The following is a 26378-nucleotide window of genomic DNA, read 5'->3' on the forward strand; positions in this document are numbered from 1 at the left end:
CCACTTTGAGATCCAGTGCTTTCAGTAAGGTGAACATTCGCCCTTCTAAATGTGGGCCCAGACCACCACCCCGTCCCTCCCCCATTAAGAAGCAATACCCACAGCCAAGTTTTAATCATTTAATTAACACCTTTGAATGAAACAGAACTTTTTCATGTGTCTCACTCAGGCTTCAGGGGAGAAGGAATGGATTGTACAGACATATCAAAGACTCAAAAATTTAAAGAAATATATATATATATTTCTCTAACATTTTTATGGAAATTAAAAATCAGGCTTTTGATCTCTCCATTTGCACTAGATGAAGCTCATTTACCCCAGAGGACAAAGAATGGTTGCTTCTTCTAGATCCTCCCTTCTCCTTTGTAATCTGTCTCACCCAGTGGAGAAATAAGCTCAGAAGATTCTGAGGAAGAAGGAGCTCGAGTAACATTGAGAGGGGAAAGGAGGGAAAGAATTCAAACTCCCTCCAGCAGCCCTGGAGCTGCTGCCAAGACCTGGTTTCATGGAGGCCTTGGCCCGGTCCTCGTTCCCACAGGTTTGGATCAGGAGCTGAGCAGAGCAATGCTTACTGACCATCTTCTTTCCCCAACTCACTGGGCAGGTGCAACATGTACCTGCAGTCCTCCATTACCCGAAAGGCAAGAGAAGAACATTGGTTTACAGCTACAGGGGAAAGACGGTAATGAGAGAACCAGAAAAACCTGGGCTTCTACCACATCCCGTGTTCCCAGCTGTTTTTCTGGGAGGGGATCGATCTCCTTGGTGGAAGGAAAACGGTTAAAAGCAAGGTTCCTTGCCAGACTCAAGCCCAAGTCACTGTGGAGCCACAGAGAACAATGGGGAAGCCGGCTTACTTCAGCCAGCAGGCTCAAAACAAATGTTAAAATTCCTGGAGAGATCAGTAGAGGTCTAGTGGGCAACCAACCAGCCTGCTCCCTCAAAGCACTGAGTGGCTCCTTCACTGACTAGGGAAGAGTCTGGAATAGAATGCACCTTTGGCTTCCCATCCTTGTCATTCAGCATCAGCTCCTCCCAGTGGAACCACCTGTGCTGAAAGGCAGCTGCAGAAAGGACAGGCACCAAGACAAAAGAAACATCAGAGAAGGAACTCTGCAGGGCCGTATCTGGGCCCACTGCCCAAATAAGCTCTCCCCCTGCCAGACCTTCCCCTCTGTCCATCTCGGTACTCCCTGCGGAGCTGATAGTGACACAGCTTTGCCACAGCCCAAGGGCTGCTCCTGCCTCTTAAGCGCTGTGACTGCCCACCCCAGCCTGATCAGGTGAAGCACAAGGCAGATACTTGGCATTGCCAAGTGCCCCCGAGATGACTCCCTAGACTATTCTGCTTTCTGAGGACAGAATCTGTGGATCTCCCGATTCTTTCTTCCCCTACCCATTTGGGCCCTGACAGTCTCCCACTTCTTGTCCCCTACATGGAGCACCTAACAGAACTGCAAGGCAGGAGAGTGGTTGGTGGTAAGTTGAGGTACACGAAGGTTAACCCCCACTGCACCTTTTGTGCTTTGGAATTCCACAGCCTCGCTCCTGCCTCCAGCCTAGAGAAGCTTGTGCGAATACAATGACTTGCCCACCTCCAAGAACTAAGGAGCAAACTATGGGAGAGAGAGGATGGTCCTAGCTATGGGCTGGCTACTGGAGACTGATGATGCTGCTGCCAAGTAAACAGACCCCTGGAATGCGGCTTCATGGACACTGAAGGATGGACATGCAGCCCCTTTCCAAAAGTGCTTCGATCCTGGACTACAGTATGTGCATGATTTGGACATGAAAAAAAAAGAAACTAACTCAAGTGAGGTGTTCTGCTCCGAACTCTGGCCTCGGGGCCAGCAGGGGGCGCAACCACCCATTCTCACCCACTACCTCCTTCAAGATGAGGCTAAGGCCAAGACTGAAGTGGCAGCCTCTAGAGGTGACTCCATTCGGAAAAAGGCATGAGCTGGATGACTTGGAGGACACAGGGTCAACACCAGGCTTGCATAAATATTGAAGGCCATGGAGGTTAAGGCTGCAGGCAACCTCTCTATTAGGTTAAGTGTCTGCCGTATCCTCTCATCCTTGGAGCTGCTCAGGTCCCTGAGATTATATTCCTGGGATGGGTCAGCAGTGCCAGTGAGGTGCCTGGTGGTCAGACCAGCTCTTTCTGTGGGTCTGTAGGAAAAAAACACATTCAGCAAGGGTGGTCCTGGCCAGTAAGAGCCCAAGCAACATCCTCACCTCACCCCCTCAATTTACTGACCACGCCAGCAGCACTGAGCTAGACACTTCACAAACATTACCTCTGATACCATGATGTAGGCATCATTGCCCTACACTTGACAGTGAGGAGCTTGAAGCTATAGATATACATTTAAATGGCAAAGTTGTAATTCAAACTCAGTTCTGACACCAAAGCCCCATGCACCATGCTCCTTCACTGTAGTTCAAGAGTGACCATTCACCTTTCCCAGGCATCCTGAGGCCAGAAGTCTTAAAAGACCCAAGAGCAAATCCCTTACGGTGAAACTTAGATACCTATTCCCATCACCAGTGACTGGACCCACATCCCATCACTGCCCACTGTACCTGAGCCAGGCGGACCCAGCTTCTGCTCCTCTAGGCCCACCAGCTGCATGACACCTCCATTCTCCGATGGCTCCCCCTTAGTCCTGTCCTCGGCATGAGGGAGCCCATTGGTGGGAGGAGCAGTAAGGGGCTCAGCCCGAGAAAAGCTGGGTGAAGTGGAGGGGGGGACTCCCACAGAAGGCTTGCGGGCCACAGGTGGGGGAGCCTTAGGTGGCTTCTTTGGGACCTGGAGTGGCCGCTGCTCTGAGATGCTCCGAAGTTCAGCTACCAGATTCCGCTGGAGGTCAGCCTGGTTCTCAGGGGACACGGGCCGCTCCAGCTGCAGCTTCTTAGTGCCCTTGGAGAAGATGAAGCTAGCCGTAGAGGCAGGGGACTGGGGAGACCGTGGCTCTGGCTCAGGCGGCCCATTAGGCTGGGCACTCGCAGGGCCCTCGCTGGCAGCCAGACTGGAGGCCTTGAGTCGGACGGCCGCATGGAGCCCTGAGGAAGGGGCAGGTGCTGGGCTTGCTCGCCCTGACAGGGCCCTTCGTAGTGGCTTCTGGGGGGCTGATGGCATCGTTGTTGGGGTTGGAGCCACTGTGGGAGCACCCACAGAACGCAGCCGAACCATCTGCAGAAGTGAGGGCGTAACCAGGGGTGCACTGGCATCCTCCCTGGGAACCCCATTGCCCTTGCTGCAGCCCACTGGTTCCTTCTGAGGGAGTTTGGCCGGAAACCCTGTGACAGAACCAGCAGGTAGAGCTGGTGGAGCTGGAGGGTCTGTGGTATCATGGGGCTGAATGTGGGGAGAAACAGTAGCTGAGGAAGGTGAAGCAGCCAGGGAGCTGACAGGGGCCAGGAGTTCTGAAGGGCCTGTAGGCTCAGGGCCAGTCACAGAGAAAAAGGCCTCCTCTGGTGGGGGGAAGTCAGCCATGGACAGGTCCTGCTCCTCAGGTGCAGGAGGCGGGGGTGGGGGCCAGCTGGGATCTTGGAGGGGCTCCTCAGTAGTCTGTGGGGCAGATGGGGTCTCTTCAACCACCTCTGGCTTCTTTGTGGGTGGTGGGGGTGGATGGTAAGATGGGGGTGGGGATGGTGGGGGTGACCGGTCTTTAGAGGGAATGGGAGACTCCTGTGGTGGGGTCAGGTATGTCTGTGGAGTTGGAGGGGACTTGGGAATGGCGTCAGTGGCAGAGTTGGGCCCAGGGACCACAGCAGGGGCAGCCAGAGCAGGGGCAGATTGGTTAGAACTCTTGGGCTTGGAGGGAGGTGGAGAGAAGGGGGCAAGCACCTTGGGGTGAGGAGGTATGACAAACCTGTCACCCGAGGTGGTCGCCATCTGTGAACCAGAACGATCTGAAGGGGCTGGGTCAGAAGAGGAGGAACACAGAGATGTGAGGGAGGAGGAGACAGAAGTCCCAGGAGTTCGGAGGGAAGTGACACGCTCTGGTTTAGGGGGTTGGACCTTGCCTGGGGAAGCAGGTGCTCCTGCTAGACTCTTGGGAGGGAGAGTAGGGGTACCGCTTTGGCTTGAGTATCCACTGGAGGGTGAGAGAGTCCGTTCTGGGGAGCGTGGGGGACGCCGGGAACCACCCGGAGACAAGCCAGGCACCCAGCTGCCTGCTGAGCTGGATGGACAGGGTGCTGCTCCTATCCCTTCTGACCCGCCAGTGGTGGGAGGCCGAGGCAGCTGTGGCTGCTGCTTCCGCTCCGGCTTGGGAGGCAACCCCAAGGGCCCATCAGGGGCTGCTGAGCCCCGCTGACGGAGCGAGTAGGTCCGGCAGGGAGGTGGTGGGGGCCGTTTCATCTTACGTAGGGACACACTCCGGCCGGACAACTGCCCGCTGCTTCGAATACTGACAGTGTCCGAGGCCTCAGCAGTGCTGCCCCCACTGGGAGATCCCCTCCCGCTGCCCCCCTGAGGAGGGGGTGCCCCACTATTGCTAACCACAGAGCCCTCTGGCCGGCCCTCAGAGCCACCCTTAGAGGAGAGGGTGGAGCCATCAGACACAATGGTGTCGGAGGACTGAGAGTGGCTCCAGGTGTCACTGGAAGAGGAAGGGTGGCGGCTGCGCGGCTGTGGGCTGGAAGCCGAGGAGAAGCGGCCCAGGGAGCGGACGGAGGCCGGGCTGGCCGAGAGCAGGCTGCAGCGGCTCAGTGTGCGTAGGCTGCAGCGGCCCAGGGCCACCACGTCCACTGTGGGTGGCAGCACAGCATGTGGGATCAGCTTCGACAAGTAGGTGGCCTGGGGTGAGATGGACATGGCTGGGCTCAGGGGCTCTGGAGGCCCTGCCCCTCCTGTCAGTCCAGGTACTGCTAGGGACATGGGCCGGGTCGTTGGTGGGGGCTGGGCGCCTGTGGACCGGCCAACAAAGGTGTCATCCCGGTAGACGCGATTGATGTGGCGTTGCAGCATGGCCTCTGCTTTGGCCCCAGCCTCTGCCTCTGCCTCCAGCACCTGCAAGGATACCCGGACCCCTGTTCCCGAGGCCAGGCCCGCCGGGCGGCCGTCCACTGTGGGAATTCGTACGGCATCCCGTGGACCAGGAGGCCGAGGAGTACCTGGGGCCTCCCGCTCATTCCGCAGGCCTGGAATGGACAGGGAGGACGTGGGCATCAGCAGAGGGGTTAGCCAGCACTACTCACCAACCACCGCCACCCGCCTAACCCAGGGCTCACCGAGTTCCTTCTGCACGTGCTGAGGCAGTCCTAGCACTGTGCTCCGCCGTTCCCTCCGACGCCTCCCTGACTTTCCAGATGATTTGGGAAATGAGTCATGGGGTCGGAAGGTGGAGCCTAGGGGTCATTCCAGGGGAGAGAAACTGTTAGAGCAGGTCTCAGGACATTCTGCAAGGCAATACTTTTGTAAGATATTAATAAGAGCTCTGCAAAAAAAGATTTCCGGAGTCAAGTAGGCGTGGACAAAACTAGGTTAAACAAAGCTAAACATTTCTTCTTTAAGACTTCTAGAAGGCTTTACTAGGTCAATAATGATAACTTCCATTCAGTGAACACTTATTATGTGTTAGCATGCTAAACACTTGGCATGCATTCCAATAACAGAAGCTCAGAGAAGTTAAGGGCTGGGCCAAGGTCACACAGCTGATATGTAGCAATACCAGGCTCAAACCCAGGTTTCCTCACTTAACTGTCCTGTTTTGCAGTTACTGTGCATCATGACTCTCCCAGAGGACACAGGGTACTATGTTTCCTGAATTCACTGATTTGCAGAGCCTTGAGAAACACTAGATTAGGAGGAAAGGGGGAAGCTGCAGGTGCTGAGACCCAGATGGTGTCCACTACCCCTCTCCCCTGTCCAAAAATCCTAGCTGGGGAGCAGACACCTTTGCGCTGGATCATCTCCGAGCGGATGGAGAGAGCATCCTCTGCTGTGGAGCTCTCAGTGTACGATGTGGTCTGGCTGCAGAAGGAGATGCTATCTTCATCCGGCCCCATCCGAGAGGACTGTTGAGGGAAGAAGGGGATCAGGCCCTGGCCTCAGACCCAGAACCACCTCAGAGGCCTGGGTAGAGCTTACTATTGCCTCTTCGGGGCTTCCCTCTGGAATTTCTTACTCAGATTGCCCCCAGCATCACCTAGCACTGAGCAGGCAACAGCTGGACTACCCCTTAGGGGTCATCTAGTCCAGCCATTCAGGATACAGGAAGGAAGCTAAGATCCAGAAGGTTCAGAGACATACTTGCCAGGCGTCAAGCAGGGAGGGAAGAGTAGAGTCAGACTGAGCTGAAGGCTCACCTGGAGGCTCTGGGTGTCTCCATGGTCCCAGCCACCCTTGTTCAGTTTTTGTTTTTCTGGAAGATACCAGAAAGGTGTGTTAGGCTAGGCCTCTCACCTTGGGAGCTGAGAGTAGCACTGGAGGAGAGGGAAAGGTCACCTTGGTGCTGTAGGGAACGGAGCCCCTCCTGGGCCTGCGTGTGCAGCTCTTCCAGGTGAGGCGGTCGCCCACTGGGGAAGAAGACATTGTCCTGGTGCTCATCCACTACAGACCCTGGCCCCTGACCAGGCCCTACACTTAGACGTTTGTCGCTCTCAGCCTTGGCAGAGCCTAGTGGGATGGAAGAGGAAGAGAAGTGAGGCCTGAGGGCATCTCGCCCTGGGGATGCACAGGCACAACAAGGGCATTCACAGTCCCCAGACTGTACACAGGCATCTCGCTCTGGGGATGCACAGGCACCACAACAAGGGCATTCACAGTCCCCAGACTGTACACGGCCCCTGCACACACATGTAATGCCCACTTCCACCAACCTGTACACACAACCCACAGTTCTGGGGTACACACTCAATACACACAGGGTGCCATGTAAATATACAAACTATACCCAAGCATACAGAGACCTGAGTACCCACACCACAGAAAGGGCCCCATACAGGACACCTCACCCAGGGCACATAGGCCCACCATACATGCGTGCAACACAGGCTTTAGTCTATATACACACCTGCAGACTTCAGTATGTATACAAACAAAGCAACCAAGTATAAACACATCTGTGTACCCAAACTGCACACAGGGGCTCCCACAGAGCACTACCCCAAGTATACACACAACACCCACAGCCCCCAGTCTGCACAAATACAAACATTACCCAAACATACACACAACTGTGTATCCACACATCACTCAGGGCCCCATGCAAGACACCCCAGTATACATACAGCCCACGGCAAATACATTTCTCTTATCTCCAGACCCTGAGCTTCACTTTACAGAAAACACACACACACACACACACACCCTTTTTGTATACACCTTGGCCCAGGTCCAGGCAGAAGAGACCATGGGACATTAGGAAGGGGTGGAGGATAGCAGGGGTCATAACCAGATTCCCAGGAAGTCTTGGGGGGCGGGGGAGGACAAACCAGGGATTTGGCCTCTTAGGTCCCCTACTCACCCATGGGTTGTCCCTTAGTGGAAGGATAGGCAGGGGATGGGAGAAGAGGGACCAAGGCCCCTCTATCCCCAGACAAAGCAGCTCCAGCCTATCCCAGGTATCCCCTGCTCCTGCCCTGATGCCCCCCAACAGAGCCAGGGATCAATTACAAAGGATCCTGTTACCAGCCCCGCCCGTGGGGAAGTTGGTCATCTAATCCTGGGAATGGGGGCCTGTGTCAGCACTTTGCAGCCCTAGCCCCCCTTTAAATGGAACCCACAACACAAGCAAAAAGCACTGGGTTGGTCATGCGACCTTGGCAACACCTTGTACAGGAGCAGGAAAATAATCCCTTTAAAGGGCCTCGCCCGGGGATCAGGACCTTAAGTTCAGACACCTGCCCTTTCCTCTCTCTTCAACCTATTCTTCAACTGCCAGCTCCTGCCCCGGGAATCTGCAGGATTCCCACTAGATTAGAGCTAGAAAGTCTGTCAGTGATCATCTCACGTAATCCCAATTTTATAAATCAGGAAACAGGCTCAAAGAGGAAAGGTCTTGCCTAAGGTCACCAAGCAAATCAGAGTCAGACTAAACTCCAGAACTAAATTCCAGGTTCCCAGAGGGGACTCCTGGATCACAATCAAACTGGAGACCCTCTGGCCCCCCAAAATCCCAATAAACTCTGGCTCCCACATCTTAATCCAGGCTTGAAAGCCCAGTTCTTAGGAGAAGGAAGTTGGTACAGGCCCCTTCTTCCAAAACTTCTCCACCCCCACACCTCTAAACAGGAATTCGCTGATCCTGCTCCACAACTTCCAGAGGCATTACTTTTCCCTCTAATCTGCTCCCCAAGTCCCTTCCACACACACACCTGGGAGGGGATGCACTGCCTCTCAGAACCGAGATGTTGGGATGTACCCAGCAAAGTGTGAGTACACCTGGAGGAAGGCAGTCTCGCCCAAGGACTGCAGGTTTCAAGGTCAGAGACACCTGGATCCATCCTCCTAAACACATGCAGGGCCCAGACAAAGGCAGCGGCAAAGCAGCTGGACAAAGGCACAGCGGCAGCCAGAGGAGCCTGGCCTCATTACTGGGCCCCATCCCCCACCCATTACCCTTCCCCGGCCTTGATCCCCCATTCGACCTAAGGGTCTGGCAAATGGAAGTGTCCGGGGATCCCTCCTCTCCAAACCCCGCAGCCACACCCACTCACCCTTCTTCTTAAAGAGCCCGAGGAGCGCCGGGAGGTGGCGGCCCAGGAACACCACCATAACTGCGGACGCCACCGTCCCTACCCGACCTCTCCAAAACGCCAGGCGACGCCTTCACCACAACCCAGCGGTAAGAGATGCGGGTCCACCGCCCGCCCGCCCGCCAAACTGCAGAGCAGAGGAGGGGGAGGGGCTGCTCTCCAGGTCCTCCTCCCACCTTCTCCACTGGTCCCGCCTCTCTATCGACCCCGCCCCTCAAGTGGAGCGCAGGGGCAGGAAACCTCTGACTCTGAAAAGGAAACTGAGGCCTGGAGTGTGTGGGTGCTCGGCTCTGGTGGACAGTATGACTAGGAGGGCTGAAGATACTCAATTCCAGGGGCGGACCACTAACCACGTCCCCAAGTCCTTTTCTCAATAGTCAGGAGCCAGAGCTAAGGCAGAGCTCCCAGCTGCCAGATGGTAGGTAGAAGAGCCACTAGACTAGACTAGACTTGGCATGGTGCCCACTTCTGGCCTTCCTGTCTGGTGCCGGGTAATTCCCTGGGGAAGAACTCAGAGCATGGAGCAGCAAGGCAGAAGATCAGGATTGCCTGTGGGAATGGCAAGGCCATTGGCAGAGGCCCCTGCAGAGGTGGGGGCCAGCTCAGGGAGATGCCCAGAGTGGAATCACAGTGGCTGATGTGTATGTTCAGCCCCACACTTTCCAAAGGACTTTCTTCCCACTTTGGTAATGTGACATCAGAGAAGCATTGTGAACTGACTGTCCAAGGTCACACTGCAGAGGCAGGACTTCAACACACACCTACTGCTCCTCCAGCCCAGGATTCTTCTCACTGGCCTTACTCTGTGACTCAATGACTCTGCTGGATCATCAGGCAGAGAGAAGAGAATTAGCAGAGAAACTGTTCTTTGGTGACATGAGGACAGTTAGGGGAGCAGTACTTGGAGGAAGTCGGGTCCAGGTTCAAATCCAGCTCTGTCACACACACATCATGACCTCGTAAAGAAACAAAGCCAATAATTCTTCTTTTTAAGATTATTCTATTGATTCATTCAATCGCCTTATTTACTAAGCTAGTACTGGGGGCTATAATTAATGTAAGAGGACTTTATCTTGTTCATCAGTATAGGCAAGTGTGAAGACCTTGAGGCAGGAGTGGTAGGTTTTCCAGAACATTAGCCAGTGGAATATGGTGAGCAAGGAACAGAATGGCAGGAGATGAAAGGACAGGAGCCAGATCAGGCAGAGGGCCCCATAGGCCTTGGCAGAGCCTAGATTTTATTCAGAGCCCCAGGAGTTTGGTCAGTAGTACTGAAGGTAAAGCTGGGTAGTAATGGTGTTAAAAGATATCCTCTGGCAACTCCAAAAAGTGTAGCTGAGACCCTGGCAGAGAAAGTCTATGAACTATAAAGTGCTGTCCCCCAAAATTGCCCAAGGACATCCCTCTCTAACATCTTTCTCTGAATTCCTAGGTATCTAAGAATTCACAGTGGGTCCCATGCTGCAAGACCCCTCTGCAGCCCCTTCCTCATTTCCTGCCTCACCTCTCAGAGACCACTCAAGTAGACAGTGGAGCCTTCACTGTCCGGAAAACAAACTTCTATGGAGGTGGATAGTATACATCCACGAATCATTGAAATCTAAACAATCTTAAGAAGTAGGCACTTTAATCCTCATTTTATAGATGAGGAAATGAAGGCCAGAGAGGGCAAGCATTATAAAGCTGGTAAATGGCAGGGTAGCTTTTGCACTCGGGACAATTTGAATCTAAAAGCCATGCTCTGTCCACTGTATCAGCTACAAACCTGATCGACCTTCTGCAGAAGGACAGAGAGACCCTATCATTGCCACAAATTCAAGGTTTCTTGACCACATCTTTCCCTCCTCACTCCCACTTGGGCCAGACTCATCCACCCCTCTTATTAGTCCCACTCAAAAAGAAAAAGAAGTAGACCAACACTTGCAAAATGATTAATTCACTCATGCCAGGCACCATGCCAGGTACTGGTGGAAAGCAAACATCTTTGCCCTCATGGAACATATGATAGCTCTTTAAGGCAGGTACTGGAATATACTCTCCTGGACCTGTGAGGCTCAGGGAGCTAGGCGATTTCTCAAGCTCTGGTTGGCTCCAAAACTGGAGACTTTAACCATGCAGGACGAAGTCGTCTTCAGCTTCCCCCTAACCAGGTAAACAAGGGCTGAGCTCCTAAGTCAGGAATGGGGCACATCAGCTCCTCAAGGTCCCAGGCCCAGGGCTGAGAGTCAGGGACACAGCTGCAAATTCCCCAGGCAGATCCAAGGCTCTCACTCCAGATAACTGCTTGGTTGCCCCAGCAACACCGCTCCCTCCACCCACCCACAGCTTGGCCAGAGCCTGAGGCCTCTCTGGGCCACCAAAGATATAGGTCTACACACCTGTGGGAGGGGCTCAGCAACCTGAGTCTCGGGTGGAGGGCAGGTACCTCAGAAGGAAACCCAGGCCCAGAGAATAGAAAGACCTTTCCCAAGGGCACACTTAAGAGTCCGTGTTCCAGGACCTTCTGCTCCAGCAGTCCAGAGGTATAGCCTGAGCCTCCCCCTCCTCCTCCACCTGCCTAAGGGAGGAGGCTGCCAGGATCTGAGAAGACACCTTGCTCCTGGCCACGCCCCCAACACTCAGGGCACACCAGGAAGCACACATTCAAGTTCCGTGAGCTCAGATCCAGTCCACTAGCTAGGTAGGTGGGCAACACCTCCAAAATGTCCCATTGGACACTCTCGGGACCAGGTCCACAAAGCACACCCAGGCCACCCTAGTCCATGTCCTCCTCATGCACGGGCTAGACTGCAGATTCACGCAGGGCTCTGCCAGGTGGTTGTGTGTACATGAAGGTAAGTGCGTGTACCCACCACTCTGGGGCTTTCCTAAGCCTGGGGACAGGGAGGAACCAGGGAGAGGGAGCCCCCCCCCCCCCGCTCCCAAGGCCACGCACGCGTTTGTGCGCATGCGTATGCTCTGTCTTGGCAACATCCTCCATGGGGTGAGGCCTCAACCTGCCCCATTCCAGAGCAAGGGGCGGGGGCAGCGACCCGCCCACAGCTAGGCAGGCCTGACTCAGGGGAGAGGAATGAGGGGGGAGGGCACAGCTGCCCAGGTGGCCTTGCTCAGGAGCTGGAACCCTCCAGATCTGACCTGCAAACCCCTCCCCGCCCCTCGTTTGACTACCGCTGGCCAGACCAGAAGCCAGGGTTCAGGGTGTTCAGAGGCCCTAAGTCTCAACCCCTTGCTGTACTGATGGACAAATCAAGACCCAAGGGGGCCAGGGCCTTCCCATGGAAACAGAACCCAGAGCATATGCAGATTTTATTCTCCTAGAGCCAAGACAAAGGGAAATGAACATAATAAAAGCTTTGAGGTGGAGGCACTTTACAGCTCTCAAAATACTTTTTCTTCTACAGTCTGGTACAACACCAGAAAGGTTGGTGTGACATTTCCTTTTTACAAGAGCACAAGAAAGGGCCAGAGAAAGTGACTTGCTCAAGGTCATCCAACCAGGAAGTGCCCTAGTCCACATTCGAACCTAGGTCTCATTACAAACGCCTTAATACTACTAAATCTGAGTGAGTTAAGGGGAGTTGCAGACATCAACCCCTGTCCAAAAATGGGGAGCTCTGCACCATATCTCTGCAGAAGGGGAAACCCCTGCTTCCTTCCCTCAGTGGGAAGCCCCACCCTCACAGGGGCAGAGCTGACAGGCCGGTTCTAAGGTAAATATTGGGGGGGGGTGCCTCGGATAGGGAGGGGAGGATCCCATGCCACAGGCGCCTAGGGGAACCGAACCGGCAGTAGCTCAGGGAGAAATTAGCTACAATAATATTAATAAATGTCATAATGAGCTTCCAGGTCAGTATCTGCTCCCAACAATGATATAATAATCTCGGTCAGGGTGCAATTCTGACTTTCCACAGCCCTTTCCTTTGTTCCTTAAGGCATGATTATCCTCATATTATAGATGCTAGAGAGACCTATATTCAGCCACCACGAAGCCAGGAGAGGGAAAGGCTGGGAGTGAGAACGTCTGGATTCCGGACCTTGAACAAATACATCAGTCTCTCTGGGCCTCAGTCTCCTCATCTGTAAAGTGGGACTAATACCCACTTCACAGAGTGCCTGAGAAAGTTAAAGCCACATAACCAAGTGTAAATACAAAGTGTCATTAGAGGGAGCCTCTGTCTCTGAGTGTGGGGATAGGTAAAGGGCCCTCTCAGGCCCTTCTGCCTCTCCAATTACAACACAAAGATAATAAACTAGCATGTATAGAGTACCAATGGAGATACATGTGGTCTCACTAAATCCCCGCATCATTTCCCAGAGTCAGTGACTTGCCCAAGGTCACAAAGCTAATAATGGGCAGAGTCAGGATGTGAGCCCTCTGACTAGCTGCAAAATCATGTTCTCCTCATGCCACCAGAGCCTCCTATCCCACCTACTCATAGTGCTCTCTTCAAATCTCAAGTGGAGTTAAGGACCATTATTAAGATAAGGTCTGATAAGGGACACTTAACATAAGCTCCCTATCGGGCCCTCAGTGACTTAGCCCTATCTGGCAGCCCAGACCTCCCTGTTTGGAAAGGAAGGGAATTCTAAGCCCAGACCAGATATACCCCCTGCCCGGAGAGTCAGGAGTCCTAGGTCTCACTGCCCCTCAATTGCAGCATGATCCTGAGCCAGGCACTGCCCTTTTCTAGGCCTTGATTTCTTCATCTGTGAGGTGAGAGGGTTGGAAAAATTATCTCTAAAGAGCCTGGGGCATGTATGCTTCTGCCCCTAGAAGGAGGGCAGTAGTTCCTCACTTTGAGTCAGGGTCTGGGGAAGCAAGGGAGTTCAGCTTATTTCAGATCCCTGAGACCACAGTGGGAAGCCCAGAGCTCCCACACGTAAGTACAGACATATAGTTGATCAGAAGTCTCCACCCAGAAAAGGGGGAGGAGACACAGGAAAGAGCTAGGAGAGGTAGATAAGAGGACAGGGCCTTCTACCAACTGTGGGACTTTCCAGAGACCCACGGTGCTCCGCACCGGGTCCAGGGACAGGGATGAAAAGAATTCCAGGTGTGGTCTCATCCACTAAAGACTTGGTTGTTCCCTCAATCTCATCTGCAAGATGGGAACAATAAACCCTACCTAGAAGAGGGCCATGTGTAAACCTGAAAGGACAATACATGAGAATGGTGGGGGGCGGCACGTTGATCTCTGAGATCTCAATTCACATCCTGTACCAATCCCCCAAACTGCCTAGGACCAAGTAAGTGCCCAGGGCCTGGGGAAGGGAGGGTTGGATAGGATTCCTGTGAACCAAGGCCAAACAACCCCAGCAGGTTACAATGTCTAATAGTGGGGAGGACTGTGGAATCCACCCTCACTCTCACTCTTCGCCCATGGTCCAAGGGTAAGTGATCCATGGGACCAACCCTTCCTGGAATCTCGGTTTCCCCTCCCACTTCCGACTTGCTCCCTCTCAGAGCCCTTGAGGTTTCCATGCTTAGTCCTCAACCCCCTGCCCCCACAATGCTTCCTACACTTGTGTACCCCCCAGAGTCCAAATCTCTCAAGGCCCCATGCCTTCTTTGTAGGCCCTTCAATAATAAGAGGAAACCCATCTATCCCTAAAAAGATTAAGGGCACAGGTTTTGGAATCTGAGAAGCTTGGATTTTAATCATCCACAGTTCAGCCACCTCCTTGCTGAGTGGCCTTGGACAAGTGACTTCACTTCTCTGAGCTCCAGCTTCCTCATCTGTAAAATGAGAAGAATAGTTTCTAGCTTGTAAGGCTGTGGGAGGACAAACGAATTAATTGGTGTAAAGGATCTAGCATAGGGCCTCCTTTTTATCTGTTATCTCTGCTATCATCCCCCAGCTAAGCAGTCTCAAGCACAGAGACTTCACAGCCCTATCTGGCCCTAACTACCAACATCTGATTAATTCCAGGTCCTATGACTTCTGTCACCTCCTCCACAGTGCCTCTGTCGCTGCCACTCCTCTCCACTCCTACAGCCCCCACCCTGTCCCCAACCCTCACCTCATCACCTCTTCCCTGAATTACTGCAACAGCCTCCTGGCTGCTCTCTGAGCTTCCACTCTCACCACCCCACCTGCCAACCTGTCCTGCCTGCACCTGCCTCCACCCCAGAGACACCACTTTCTTCTTAACACACCACTTTCACAGGCTCCTCCCTTGCTCAAACATCTGCACTGGCTCCATATTGCCTGTAAACTCCGCCCCTTTCTACTTGCCTTGATTTTCCCTCATCCTCTCACAGATTAATCAAATGAATAAGTACTCAAGCCCCAGTACCATACCTGGGTCTGTGACACCTGAGGCTGAGGTCAGGGAGGTTTTAGAAACCTCAGTAAAAGTAAAACCAAAGGGACTGAAGTTTGCATTCACAACAGAACTTCTCCCAGGCACCAGGAAAGAGCCTCAACTACTTTTTCTCTCCAATCTCCATGCTAAGTCTCAACTCCATGCCTTTGCTCACCATACCCCAGAGATGAAATGCGACCCTGGCTGTGTTCTCTCACTTAGTCAACAATTCAGGACTAATTCAATCCTGCAGTTTCTTCAAAGACCAAATTAAGACCACCTCCTCAGTTTCCTAAAACTGACCCCAACCTAAAAGCCTTTTGATATATGGCCTAGAACAGTCCCTAGCCCCCGCACTTACTCCTGTGTTGCCTTGACACTGCGCTGGTTTCGTAGGAACACCTTAAAGCCTGGTTGACCCTTGAGTTGCAGCAGGAACTGGAAGAGCACAGCTGCTAAAAGCCCTGGGCCCCTTCCTTCAGGGCCAGCGTGCAGGAGACTGTAAACACAGCCCTCTTAATCTCTCTCTCCCCACCACAAATGGTCACAAGTCTGGACCCACAGTTGGTTCTCAGGAAACCATCAGATTAGAGTGACCATGGGAGAGCAGATGAAGAGCCCCAGTCCCAGCCCCATCCACTTGGTGCACATCCCAAGCAGACAGCTGAGCAGAGCCTGGATTTTAGGATTGCTGGGACCACGAGTCTCCTGGAAAGTCCTGGAGTCTCTCATCAACCCACTTTCGGAAGAATCCTCAGAACTTAATTAACCCTTTTCCTATTATTATTATTTTGATTATTATGATTTGTCTTCAAACCACTGGAGACAAATGACCTTGGGCAAGCCCATGTTCTCTAGACCTCAGTCTCTTTATCCACAAAATGGCTAGCCAGTCTGTAAGGGTCCCAAGATGTCACCTAAGCTAAGCCCCCCCTAATTTCACAAACAGCACCCCCCCCAGGAGCCAGGAAGATCCAGAGAAGTGAAAGCTACCTGTTCAAGGTCACTAGAGTCCATACCACAGCCACACTGAGAATGAAGAACCCCCAATTCCTAGCCCAAGCTCTTTCTATGTCGCCCTGCATGGAGGGATGAGATCATTAGGCTCAATTCAGAACCTCTAGGAATGTGGGCCATCCTAGGAAGACAGGGGTGGATTCTCCCACTACAGAAGAGAGCCCCCACCCCACCCTCTCCCGGATTCTCTCACTCCCAATGACCAGCAGGTAACTGCCTGTGTTGGAGACCCCTTATCTTCCTGGGAAAGTGGAGGGGCAGGGGAGGTGGATCCCCCGGCCCACCTCTACCCCATCTCTGGATTCATCAGGTGAGGGAACCATGCACCCTCAACAGCCCCCTCCTTCAACACCCCTTGGTACTCTGGGGGATACCTTTAACTGCCGCACCGGCTGAGGGAAACCAGGAATCCCTCTCCAAGCCCTGGGGTGGGAGGCCTTCCCCATTCTCCCCCACCCCTTGGAGGCTGGAATGTGACCCGCGGAGGGATCCCGCAGCACGCCGGGAAGGCTGTGTTCCAGCTCGGTGGCTGCACTGAAAGAGGGGAGATGCGGCAGCGACCACAGGGACCGCGGGTGGGGGGAAGGGAGACGGAAAGGCAGCGGCGGAGCGGGTGGGGGTGGGGAGGGAGCCCAGAGAACCAGTCCGACTCCCGATCGTGCCAGATGGAGGTGGCCCTGAGCTTCCAGCCCCTGGCTTCCTGCTTCTTCCCTTCACCTTTTTCTCCCCTCCCTTTTGCAAACTTTCAGCCAGTTGGGGGCTAAAGCCTGGGAAACAACTGTAAGTGTGTGTGTGTGTGTGTGTGTGTGTGTGTGTGTGTGTGTGTGTGTGTAAGTGCCTTAGCGTGTTTTTCTGCCTGAGTCTGAGTCCGGTTAGTTGTGCAGTTTTGAACTCGTGTGTACATCTGTGTGCCTAACACGTTGGGCAACTGTACCTACATGGCTGTGGTGTATGACTGGGTGTCTGATTCTGCGCGTGTGGTGTAGTTCGAGTGGCTCTGTAAACCGTATACATATATATACACGTATGTACCTGTGTCTCAGGATCTGTCCATCCTACAGCAATGGTGTTAAGTGTGAATGTGTATGTGATTTTGTGTCTGCATATCTGTACATCCGAGTGGGTGTTGTGTGACTGTGTAAATTGTGAACATATATATATGCCTCCCGTGGGCATTCGTATGTCCGTGTGTCTCTATGTGCATGTGGGGTCCGTGCGGGGGATTCCCGGCCCTCCACACTCACACCCGCCAAGCCCCGGGAGGGGGCAGCAGCGGTGGCGGCGGCTGCAGCAGGGAGACCCTCCTCCCCGCCTGCCCCGCCCCCACTCCCAGCCCCTACCTGCCGGCCGCTTCGCGGACCGCCCGAACCGCCAGAAACTGCGGGCCCGGGGGCAGCTGGGGGCCTTCCTCTTGTGGTGTGAGTTGCCCATGGCGGGCGCAAGAGCCGGCGCGGGAACCCAGGCGCAGCCCAACCAGCCCTGCCGCCGGGCCCGCAGCCCCGGGAGGCAGGGAGAGAGACGCGCGGGCGGCCACCGCAGACGCCCCCAGCCCCAGCTCGGCCACGCCCCCGGGCTCTGCGGCCAATGGTCGGGCCAGAGGCGGGCCAGGCGGAGAGGCGGGACCTGACGTCTGCCCCGTAGGCTCCGCCCCCCAGAACCTGGGAGACCATCTGAGCCGACCCGCCCAGAGCGCTCCGGGAAAGGTAGGGCCTATCCAAAGGTGGGGCTGGCGGGTCGCTCGCTCTCTTAGCCCAAAGGCCACCTATCTGAGGACTGCAGTAGAACCAGGATAACCAGGAACCAGGCTCCAGACAGCCAGGGTCCGGGGCCCTGCTGCCGCTAGGGCCCACATAGCCACGTGTCACGTGTCTATGTGTGCATCTCCTGTCTGTGCCTGTGTGTACAAATGTATCGATCTGACTGTATTTCTGTAGTAATGGTATTCAAAATAATAGTAGCACCCTTTTATATAGTGCGTACTATGTGCCAGGCTCTGTGATAACGGCATTCATACATTATTTCATCCACAAAGCAATTATGTAAGGTAGGTACTTTTATCAGCCCCATTTTACAGATGGGAAAATTGAGGTTTCACAAAGTCACCTGACTAGCCCAAAGTCAAACAGCATTAAGCTATAGGGCTAGGACTCAAACCCAGACTGACTGCAATCCCCACTAATCCATGGTACCACCCCTCCAGTTTATGCCCCCGCATGACCTAGAAGGCAGGCATATAATTGGGCATCCGTAGCTGTGTGCTTGAATGTGGCTGTGTATATATCTGTGACCCTGAACATATGGGTTCCTTTCTGTATAATCATCTGTGTGTGACTGTGTGCCTACATCCATATCATTGGGGTCTGATTTCAAATGTCTAGATGTGTGTTTTTCTGTATCTGCCTACATAATTGTGACTGTCTCTCTCAAAGTGACTGGGTATCACTGGTTTTATGTATTTGAGTGGGTAACAGTCTGCCTGTGTGAATACAGGTGTGAATATGTTTATCTATAGATTGTGTAATTGCATGTGCTTTTGTGTATCCGTATGACTGCAATTATGTTTATTGAGAGTATGCCCATATCTACATTTGTATGCATGTGTGCACATAAGTTTAAGTAATGGAAAGTATAATGCGTAAACGTATGTAAAACCACTCATGTCTGTGTGCATCTGTAGATCTATATGTCCTTCACGCATCTCCCCTTATACAACTCTTTGTTTTTCAAAACCCAGGCCAAACTTCGCCTCTTCTGAAAGCTTCCAGACCGCCAGGCTGCCCCCACAAGCACCCTTGTGCCCAGGGAACTTCCCAGAGCCCCACAGTCTGGGCAATAACTCTCCTTTACCATCATTCTGCCCTGTCTCTCCAACTAGGGGCAGCATGGTGTAGCAGAGAGAGCGCTGGGCTGGGAGTCCAGAGCCCTCAGTTCTAATCCCCATATGGCTCATACTTTCTGCCACCTGGGCAAGCCCCTCCACTACACCATGCTGCCTCTTATGCCCAGTGGCTCCAGAACACCCTGTTCCTTTCCTACAAAATGGGAGAGTCAGAGCCAATCTCCTCCCCCATAGGCCTATCTCTTGCTAAGAGTCTGAGGCTGACAACAGTGCAGCCTCTGAGGGTCTGTATTTTATTCATCTATCCAGAAAATACTTATTGAGCATACACTGTATACCAAGCTGTGTGCACAAGGCTCTCTGCTTTGCACAGAGAAGAGGGTCCTAGTGTCAAAGCTGGAAGAGACTTCAGAGATTTGCTAGCTCAATTTCCTTAGTTTACAGATAGGGAAACCAAGGCCCACAAGGGGAAAGGTGGTATGGAGGAACAGAGAGAATACTCAAGGGTAAAGTCTAAATTCAGGATGAATTGAGTGAGGACAAGTATGGAAAGGACCTTGGAGGATGTCTGTGTAGCAGGTGCCTTGGCCATCACAGGAGGCTGTGCAGGAGCTGCCCCCGCCCACCAGTTCAACCTCATCTCCAACCACACCCATCTCATTCTCAGAGCTCCAGCTACACAAAACTGCTCGCCACTCCCCAGTACACACCTCCAGACTTACACATACTCCTTCCTCTTCCACCTTTGCCTGGAATATTCCTTGTTATCCTCAAGGCCCTGCTCCATAGTCTACTCCTCCATAAAGTTTTCCTTGCCCCCACTCCTCCCCTAGCTCAGTTCTCCATACTCCCATGGGCATCAGTGCTGCCTGCTAACATAGACCTGTTTACAACTCAGGGCTCCCAGCAGTTGTCTCAAGACAAGTTCTTAGTAACCCCAGGTTCAGCCTAATGTCCCGCACACAGTAGGTGTGCCATACGAGTTGAAGAGACACTGGTGGAGGTAGAGATGGTGGGGCTTGCATACTGGTGGAGGTGGAAATGATGACACTTAAGTACTATTGGAGGTGAAGAGGCATGGGCAGGAGAGTCCAGGGCACTCTTCCAGTCTTACTTTCTTTTACTACAAAGGCTTTGCTTACTCCAGGATCCTGAAGGAAGAGAACTGCCCACAGCCAAGAGCATGGGAGAACCTGGGGTAGGACTGGTGAGAAGTAGGTGGTATGGAAGGTGTATGCACCAGAACTCTTAGGACCACAACACAGGGCTTGAGTGCCTCGTGACCCTCTTGGAGAATGGTGGTGATGGCCTCACCTGGCTAAAGACCTGGAGAAGAGGGTGTCCTAAGCAGACAGGAGGCCCTACTTGGAGAACACCCCACCAGCAGCCTCCTGGGAATCATGTAGTTTGCCAGAAGATTTGGGGTTTAAACTCTTGACAAGCTGAGCTGTCTGTCTCCTTTCCATGTCAAGCACAGAGCCAGGCACCCTATGAGTGGAGCTGACAGCCTTTGATGAACCAGCCCCCGAGGACAGTGGACACAAGAGCATAGAGTACAGTGAAGTATAATAATTGGGGAAGTAGAGATTTCCCCCTCCTGCCCAAGGAAGCTGCTTCCATCTACTTCCTTCCCCAAGTCAGCCAAGGGGCCGTGAGGTCTGAAGATGGAAGGTGGAGGTGTATATACCTGCTCTCCCCACCCCACCACATTCACTGTGGCCCACATAATAAACAATGCCTCCTCTCATTAGTTTTCAGCAGCATGTGACAGGCCAGGAGCAGCTGAGACAGCTTTCAGGGTTTGGGGAAAGGGGGATTTCCAAGGGGCAGGTGGGTGAGGGGAGGCTCTCCCTTGGCCCTCTGCAGACAACAGAGTGTAGATTTTTCTCACCCCAGTTCAGCAAACCTTGCTGGCAGTCCTGCTTCGGGGACAGGAGAGGGAGAGATTAGTTGGGGGAGGATCCCTCCAGCCTGAGGGGATTCCCAGGAGAAGGCTGGGGTGTGTGCCATGGGTGCAGATTCTGGGCCTCCACAAGGAGGGAGAGAGAGAGGCAGCTGGAACCGGCCCTAGAAGTTATCAGAGATAAGGGCAGAGATGGAGGCCTTCTTGGCCTCATCCCACCCCTACTAGAGATACCTCTCTGGGATGGGATTTTCTATTTGAAATCAAAACAAAGGAGTGGGGAAGCTGAAGCCAGCCTGGCAGGTATGGGCACCTGTTCTACCTCTAATGCTGGCTGGGTGTATGACCCTAAGCAAGTCACTTCCTCTGGGCCTCAGCTGCCCATCTGCATGTGCAATGAGGGCTCCCTCTGACATCTTAGGCCATCAATTCTGAGTGTCTAGGATCCCAGGGGGCCCATATCATCTATCACCCAAAGCCACTTAGTGCTGGGCAGGGCAGAAGGGAAAAGACAGTCAGTCAACTTAGCTCCTGCCCTCAGTGTTCAGAACAGTGAGGTATGCCAATTCTTGTGCCCCACAGGGCCCAAACAGCCAGGTGGTCCCAGCCCCCAGCAGGTACCTTGCCTGATTCCAGCGCTGCAAAACGCTCAACCCCAACTTCTCCAAATCCTTCCATTTTAGTTCACATGTCACCTCCTTAGGGAAGCCATCCCTGATCTCCCTGGGGATCACTGTTCTACCTCCTTTGTCACCTTTTTGACCCTTAATTGCCTCCCTGACCCTGGTTTCTGCCTCCCTCAAATTGTGAAGTTCACGAGGACTGGGACTTTGTCTCTCATTCATCCCCAGGACAGTGTCTGGCACAGAGTAGGTACTTATACCTAATATTAAATATTTAATAAGTATTTGTGAAATATACTAGTGAGGCTCCCTCTTTCATCTGGACCCAAGACAGACAATGCCCATCCCTGCACAGGGGCCTGAAGGAGGTGGACCCAGACTCCTCTATAGAAGTCATTCTCCCATTGGATGATACAGGCCCCTTCCTCCGCAAGGAGAGGTAGCATTATTACATTGCACTCTTCTTATCCACCTTCCTATGATATCCAGGCCACTGGGTCTCAATGTGTTATCTATGAGCAAAAGTAGGCTCTCCTTTCCTGGACATAGCTCCCACCCCTATACCTCTAACCCCCATCAGCTTGCTCTTTCAGCCCATTCTCAAACCCATAGAATTCTAGAACTAGAAAGTATCTCAGCGGCCATAAAATCCTATCTTTGTCAAGACAGGCCATGTCTGTCCCAGAGTAGGGCAGGACTTGGCCCAGGTCATACAGCAGAGCAGAACTCAATCTCAGGTGTCTGCAACCCCACGCCAACAGCAGGTCTCTCTAAGTGGCCAGAGTTCATTGGATTAAATCTGCTGGGCCTGGCAGGGTGGCTCCTGAATTCTAACTATCAGTATAGGAGCCATCAGCATTCCCACCCCCAGCCACTGCCCACTCCCCAAAAGAAAGCTTCAGGAGGGCTACAAACTCCTTTCTCCAAAACTATTCCTATCTAAGACAACAGCAGTTACTGCTCTCCAGAGTCAGAAACACATCCAACCTCATATTGTTTTGTTAGAAGTATGGCATCTGGTGGCAGACTGAGTGCTTCTGTCACTACCATGCTGTGAACATCACTTCCATGCAGGTGGGGACCTTGCCTGTCTTGGCCCTGGTATTCGCATTACCCAAACAGTGCCTGACACTATAAAGTAAAGCAGAGGTCCCCAACCTTTTTGGCATGAGGGACTGGTGCTCCTATGAAAATCTAATGCCTGATAATCTGAGGTGGAGCTGAGGAGGTTATGCTAGCACTGGGGAGCGGCTGCAAATACAGATGAAGCTTTGGCCATGCTACCCGCCGCTCACCTCCTGCTCTGCAGCCCAGTTCCTAACAGGCCACAGACCAATATCAGTCCACCACCCGGGGGTTGGGGACCCCTGTAGTAAAGAATGTCTTTTTCAAATGAATGAACCTGAATGACTCTAATCGACTTACTTTCCCCCTCCAAGCCTATTTCCTCATCTATAAATGGTAATAACTGCCCACCTCCCAGGTTGTGAGGGCAGGGGAAACACTCATAAAAACGCCTGGCCATGGTCTGGCACACAGCAGCCTTCATGTTACTTCTCTTCTCCTTCAAATTAGCCAGCACCCTGCCTTCCTTCCACACCCTGCTCACCTCTACCAGAAAGCCTCCCCTGATTACTGGACTCCAGTTCTGGCATCTGGCCCAGAAATACTTCCTCTCCACACTGGACTAGAGTCCAGCTGATACTTCTGGAAAATATGGATTTTCGTTTGTTTGTTTACCTTTACTTATGCCTGTGTCCTCCTGTTGGACAAAGGTAAGACTCCATCTTCTGCGGATCCCCCCGGCCTCAATAATCATCACCACAGGTATCTGAGGTGTAACCAAGTGAGTTGTTTTGCAAATATGATCATGATGAACTTAGCTAATGTCAAGTCTTTAGCATCACAAACTTACTACAGTCTGGACCATGCTCCATAGTTCATGAAGCATGTGCATGTCTGTTATCTAACTTGATCCTTGAAACACCCCTGTAAAGCCCAGATTTATCATCCCTATTTTACAAATAAGGAAATTGAATTTTGGAGGAGTTAATAACCTGCTGGTATCTCGTGGCCTGAGAGGAGCAGACCAGGGCAGCAGAGTTGTCCTGTCAGCTTCAGAGCACATTCCTTCCAGACTGGGTCCTTAGAATGCTTAAACTTATAAACACAGTAATAGCAATCCCTTCCATTTCTATGGTGTCTTCACTTTTATATAATTTTCACATCCTCTCTTGTGAGAATCTTGGAGAAATAGAAAGGTCACAGACCCATCAAGGCAGTGTCCAGCCAGAGGGTCACTCCTGTGAGAAGGTCTCCTCTCTTTCCTGAGACAGTAATGGAATCAGTGAGGCACAGGGAAGTTGCTTGCCCAATGCCACCGGGCTTGCTAGCAGCAGAGAGCGGATTTGAACTCTCCTTTGCCTGACTGGGATACTCTTCTCACTCTATTAAGTTCCCTCACTTCTCTCTGGGCCTTTTCTTATCTGTAGAATGGGTTGGATGAGATCTTTAAGCCTTACACACCCACTGGTCTTTATCCTTGAGAGAGCCATGACAACTGCACCAATTTGGGAGGCAGATAATTTTAGTTCAAACTCTGGTTTGGGCAAATCAATCACTGTCCCTGAGCCTCAATTTTTTCATCTGCAAATGGGCTCAAATGAGCTAATGGATACAAGGCTCCTGGCACATACAGAATAATAAATAAATGTCAGATGGCCTCTCTTTTTTTCTAAGTCTATGCAGGACAGTAAGGGGAGCAAAGAGAGTCCTGGAAGATACGTGCTCAAAATTCTAATCCAAACTCAGTTTCCCCATGTTAATGAAGGGGAATCAGATTAGCAGAGCCAAGACCTGCAACCCTGGGTCCTTGGTTCAGAGGTTGGGATAAGGAAGATAACGAACTTCTCAGCAAAGGCCCTTGACCCTCCAGGAATTTTCTGTATATCCCTCCTCCCCATCTCCGCCACTCTCTATTTGAATATATCCCCCAGAAAGAGTTAAGCCTTCTTTGGGCTTCCCCTTCCTGACCAGCAGTGCCAGTGGAGATTAAAGAGATCAGATTTATTTCTCTTAATAAAGAGAAAAGAAGTAGAGCCAGGCAAGTGACACGGAAACAATTGGAATAATAGGAGGTTGGAGCAAAAGGGAGCAGTACTTCCTCCAGTCATACCTGAGGCCACCCCCAGACCTGTGGAAACAACAGCCAGGGGCAGAAGAGGTGTTTTCTGCACGTGGGCTGAAATCAGGCTGACCTACTGCCCAGAAAGCCCAGTGCTACCTGATAGCAAAATATAAAGCAAGGGGAGGCCTGGCCACTGACCCAATGACCTCTAATCCAAGCTGTTGGAGCAGGGGCCTATAAATCAGCTTTTCCATCCTCTGCCTGCCTCCAGGCTGGTCTCCCAGGGGAAAAACGTCCACTGCCATGAGGTACACCACTAGCCTCCTATCTCCAATCTTGACAATCTGACCACAATCCATCCTGCTGCAATTCTGACCCATGCCCTCTTGAGTGAGATAGGGAAACTTCAAACTGAATCCCAGTGGCGCAAGCCTGGGACAGACCCTGGAAACAGCCCTCACCCAAACCCTCCCTCGAGGCCTAGCCCAGCCACCCCAGCACCCTACTTCTGTTTGTGGCTGAGCTGCAGGGGAGCAGGGCCCTTATCCAAAAGGAAGATGAGGCCGGATGCAATCACACAAGAGGCTTTTCACCCTCTTCCTGATCCCTAAAGTGTTCCTTTAATTCGCCTCCAGAGAAGGTGGTTAAAGGACACTGGGAAGGTAAACACAGGCAGAATGGGATGGGCCGCACACACCGCCATTTCCTCATTTCAAGCATGGCAGCAGGAGCATAGTAAAGGTGGACTTCTGAGCATGGCAAGCCCCAAGGGAGCCCCACCCTCTTGCAGAGACTCATAACCTCCCCTTCAAACGGAAGACAAAAACAGAGTGGGAAATGAGGGAAGAACCAAGCAAGTGGCCAAAAGAAAAGTAACCCCAGCACATATGGATCAAGTCAGCCTCCCCTCTGGCCGCCCAATCATCAGGCCAGGGGGAGCCCAGAGGCAGGGAATTATCTGTTGTATTTTAAGTACGCACCCCAGCCCAGGTACAGCCCCTCTTTTAACTTGGGCCTCAGTCTCCCCCATCTCTAAGCACACATCCAACACTGGTATGTTTCTAACATAACTGGGGGAAGTTGTGAAGGGGAGGGGCGGTTGGTTCACAGCTGTGAGCTCACCACCCCAAAAGGTGGATGTTTGCAGTTTGGCCCAAGTGAGTGGCGAGGGGGACCAAGAGGGAAAAGCTAACACTTAAGAACTTAAAACATGCTATGCTCCATGCTGGGTCCTTTGTGGAACTCAAAACCCAGATCCACCCAGCCGGCTGAAACACCTTTTGAGTGCATTGATCTTTCAGACCCAGAGGGACTCCCACCAGAGACGCAGAGCCACTTGCTTCTCCCATTGGCCCCAGGCCAGAGTCAATCTCTGACCCCCTGACTCAGCAGAGGGCAAAACCTGGGTGAGCCTGAGGGATGGCGGCTTGCCTCACCGTCCCAAGAGCCAGACTGCCAGCACTTCCTGCTTAAGCCAAGGGATCCCAGCCCGAGCCAGGGGTCTCCTCTCCCTAGAGTGGGACAAGGCTCAGGTCTAGGAAATGCTGGGGGGTGGCGCCGACTGGGGCTGCTCAGGTTCTTCGCTGCCCCAGCACCAGCGCCTAGGGGCTCACTCTTCCCCCCTCCCAACAGCCGCGGACCCCCAGCAGAGCCACCCTAACCGCACCCTGGGCGCCGCCCGGCGCGCAACCCAGGTGCCCCGCACCTTACCTCGGCCTTTACCCTTGGCCCTCTTGGCCTTGTCGTCCGCTTTCTTGGCCCGGAGGGCGGCAGGTTCGGCGCCCTCCGCCCCCGCCGCCTTCTTCTTGCGCCGCTTGCCCCGCAGCCAGTTGAAGGCGCGGCGAAGGCCAGACG

General features: G+C 52.9%; 1 protein-coding gene and 1 long non-coding RNA gene across 3 annotated transcripts in view; one reads left to right on the forward strand and one right to left on the reverse strand.

Moving 5' to 3' along the window:
- Nucleotides 1-105: 105 nt before the first annotated feature.
- Nucleotides 106-17586, reverse strand: KIAA1522 (KIAA1522 ortholog). 2 transcript variants are annotated; one of them, XM_015598835.2, is made up of 7 exons: nt 17373-17586; nt 6458-6628; nt 6319-6374; nt 5907-6027; nt 5242-5358; nt 2587-5151; nt 106-2172 (listed from the first exon to the last, which is right to left on the reverse strand). In XM_015598835.2, the coding sequence occupies exons 1-7, from the start codon at nt 17461-17463 to the stop codon at nt 2150-2152; spliced, it is 3144 nt and encodes a 1047-aa protein (XP_015454321.1). In that variant the 5' UTR covers nt 17464-17586; the 3' UTR covers nt 106-2149. The 2 variants fall into 2 exon arrangements, with proteins under 2 accessions (XP_015454321.1, XP_024897097.1); XM_025041329.1 differs by lacking the exon at nt 17373-17586 and adding an exon at nt 8671-11598.
- Nucleotides 17587-17683: 97 nt separating this feature from the next.
- Nucleotides 17684-26378, forward strand: part of LOC112472928 — a 12276-nt gene continuing 3581 nt past the window's right edge. Inside the window, exon 1 of the long non-coding RNA XR_003043818.1 lies at nt 17684-17735. This is a non-coding gene — a long non-coding RNA (uncharacterized LOC112472928). The remainder of the gene's footprint in view (nt 17736-26378) is intronic.

This window comes from Pteropus alecto, unplaced genomic scaffold, assembly GCF_000325575.1.
Source record: "Pteropus alecto unplaced genomic scaffold, ASM32557v1 scaffold39, whole genome shotgun sequence".
Taxonomy (NCBI): Eukaryota; Metazoa; Chordata; class Mammalia; order Chiroptera; family Pteropodidae; genus Pteropus; species Pteropus alecto.

Coding starts and splice junctions, on each gene's coding strand:
- KIAA1522 (XM_015598835.2), bottom strand. CDS start 17,463: ATGGGCAACTCACACCACAAGAGGAAGGCCCCCAGCTGCCCCCGGGCC. Junction 6,629..17,372: donor GTCCGCGAAGCGGCCGGCAG/GTAGGGGCTGGG, acceptor CCATCCCACTAG/GCTCTGCCAAGGCTGAGAGC. Junction 5,359..5,906: donor GGAGATGATCCAGCGCAAAG/GTGTCTGCTCCC, acceptor AATGACCCCTAG/GCTCCACCTTCCGACCCCAT.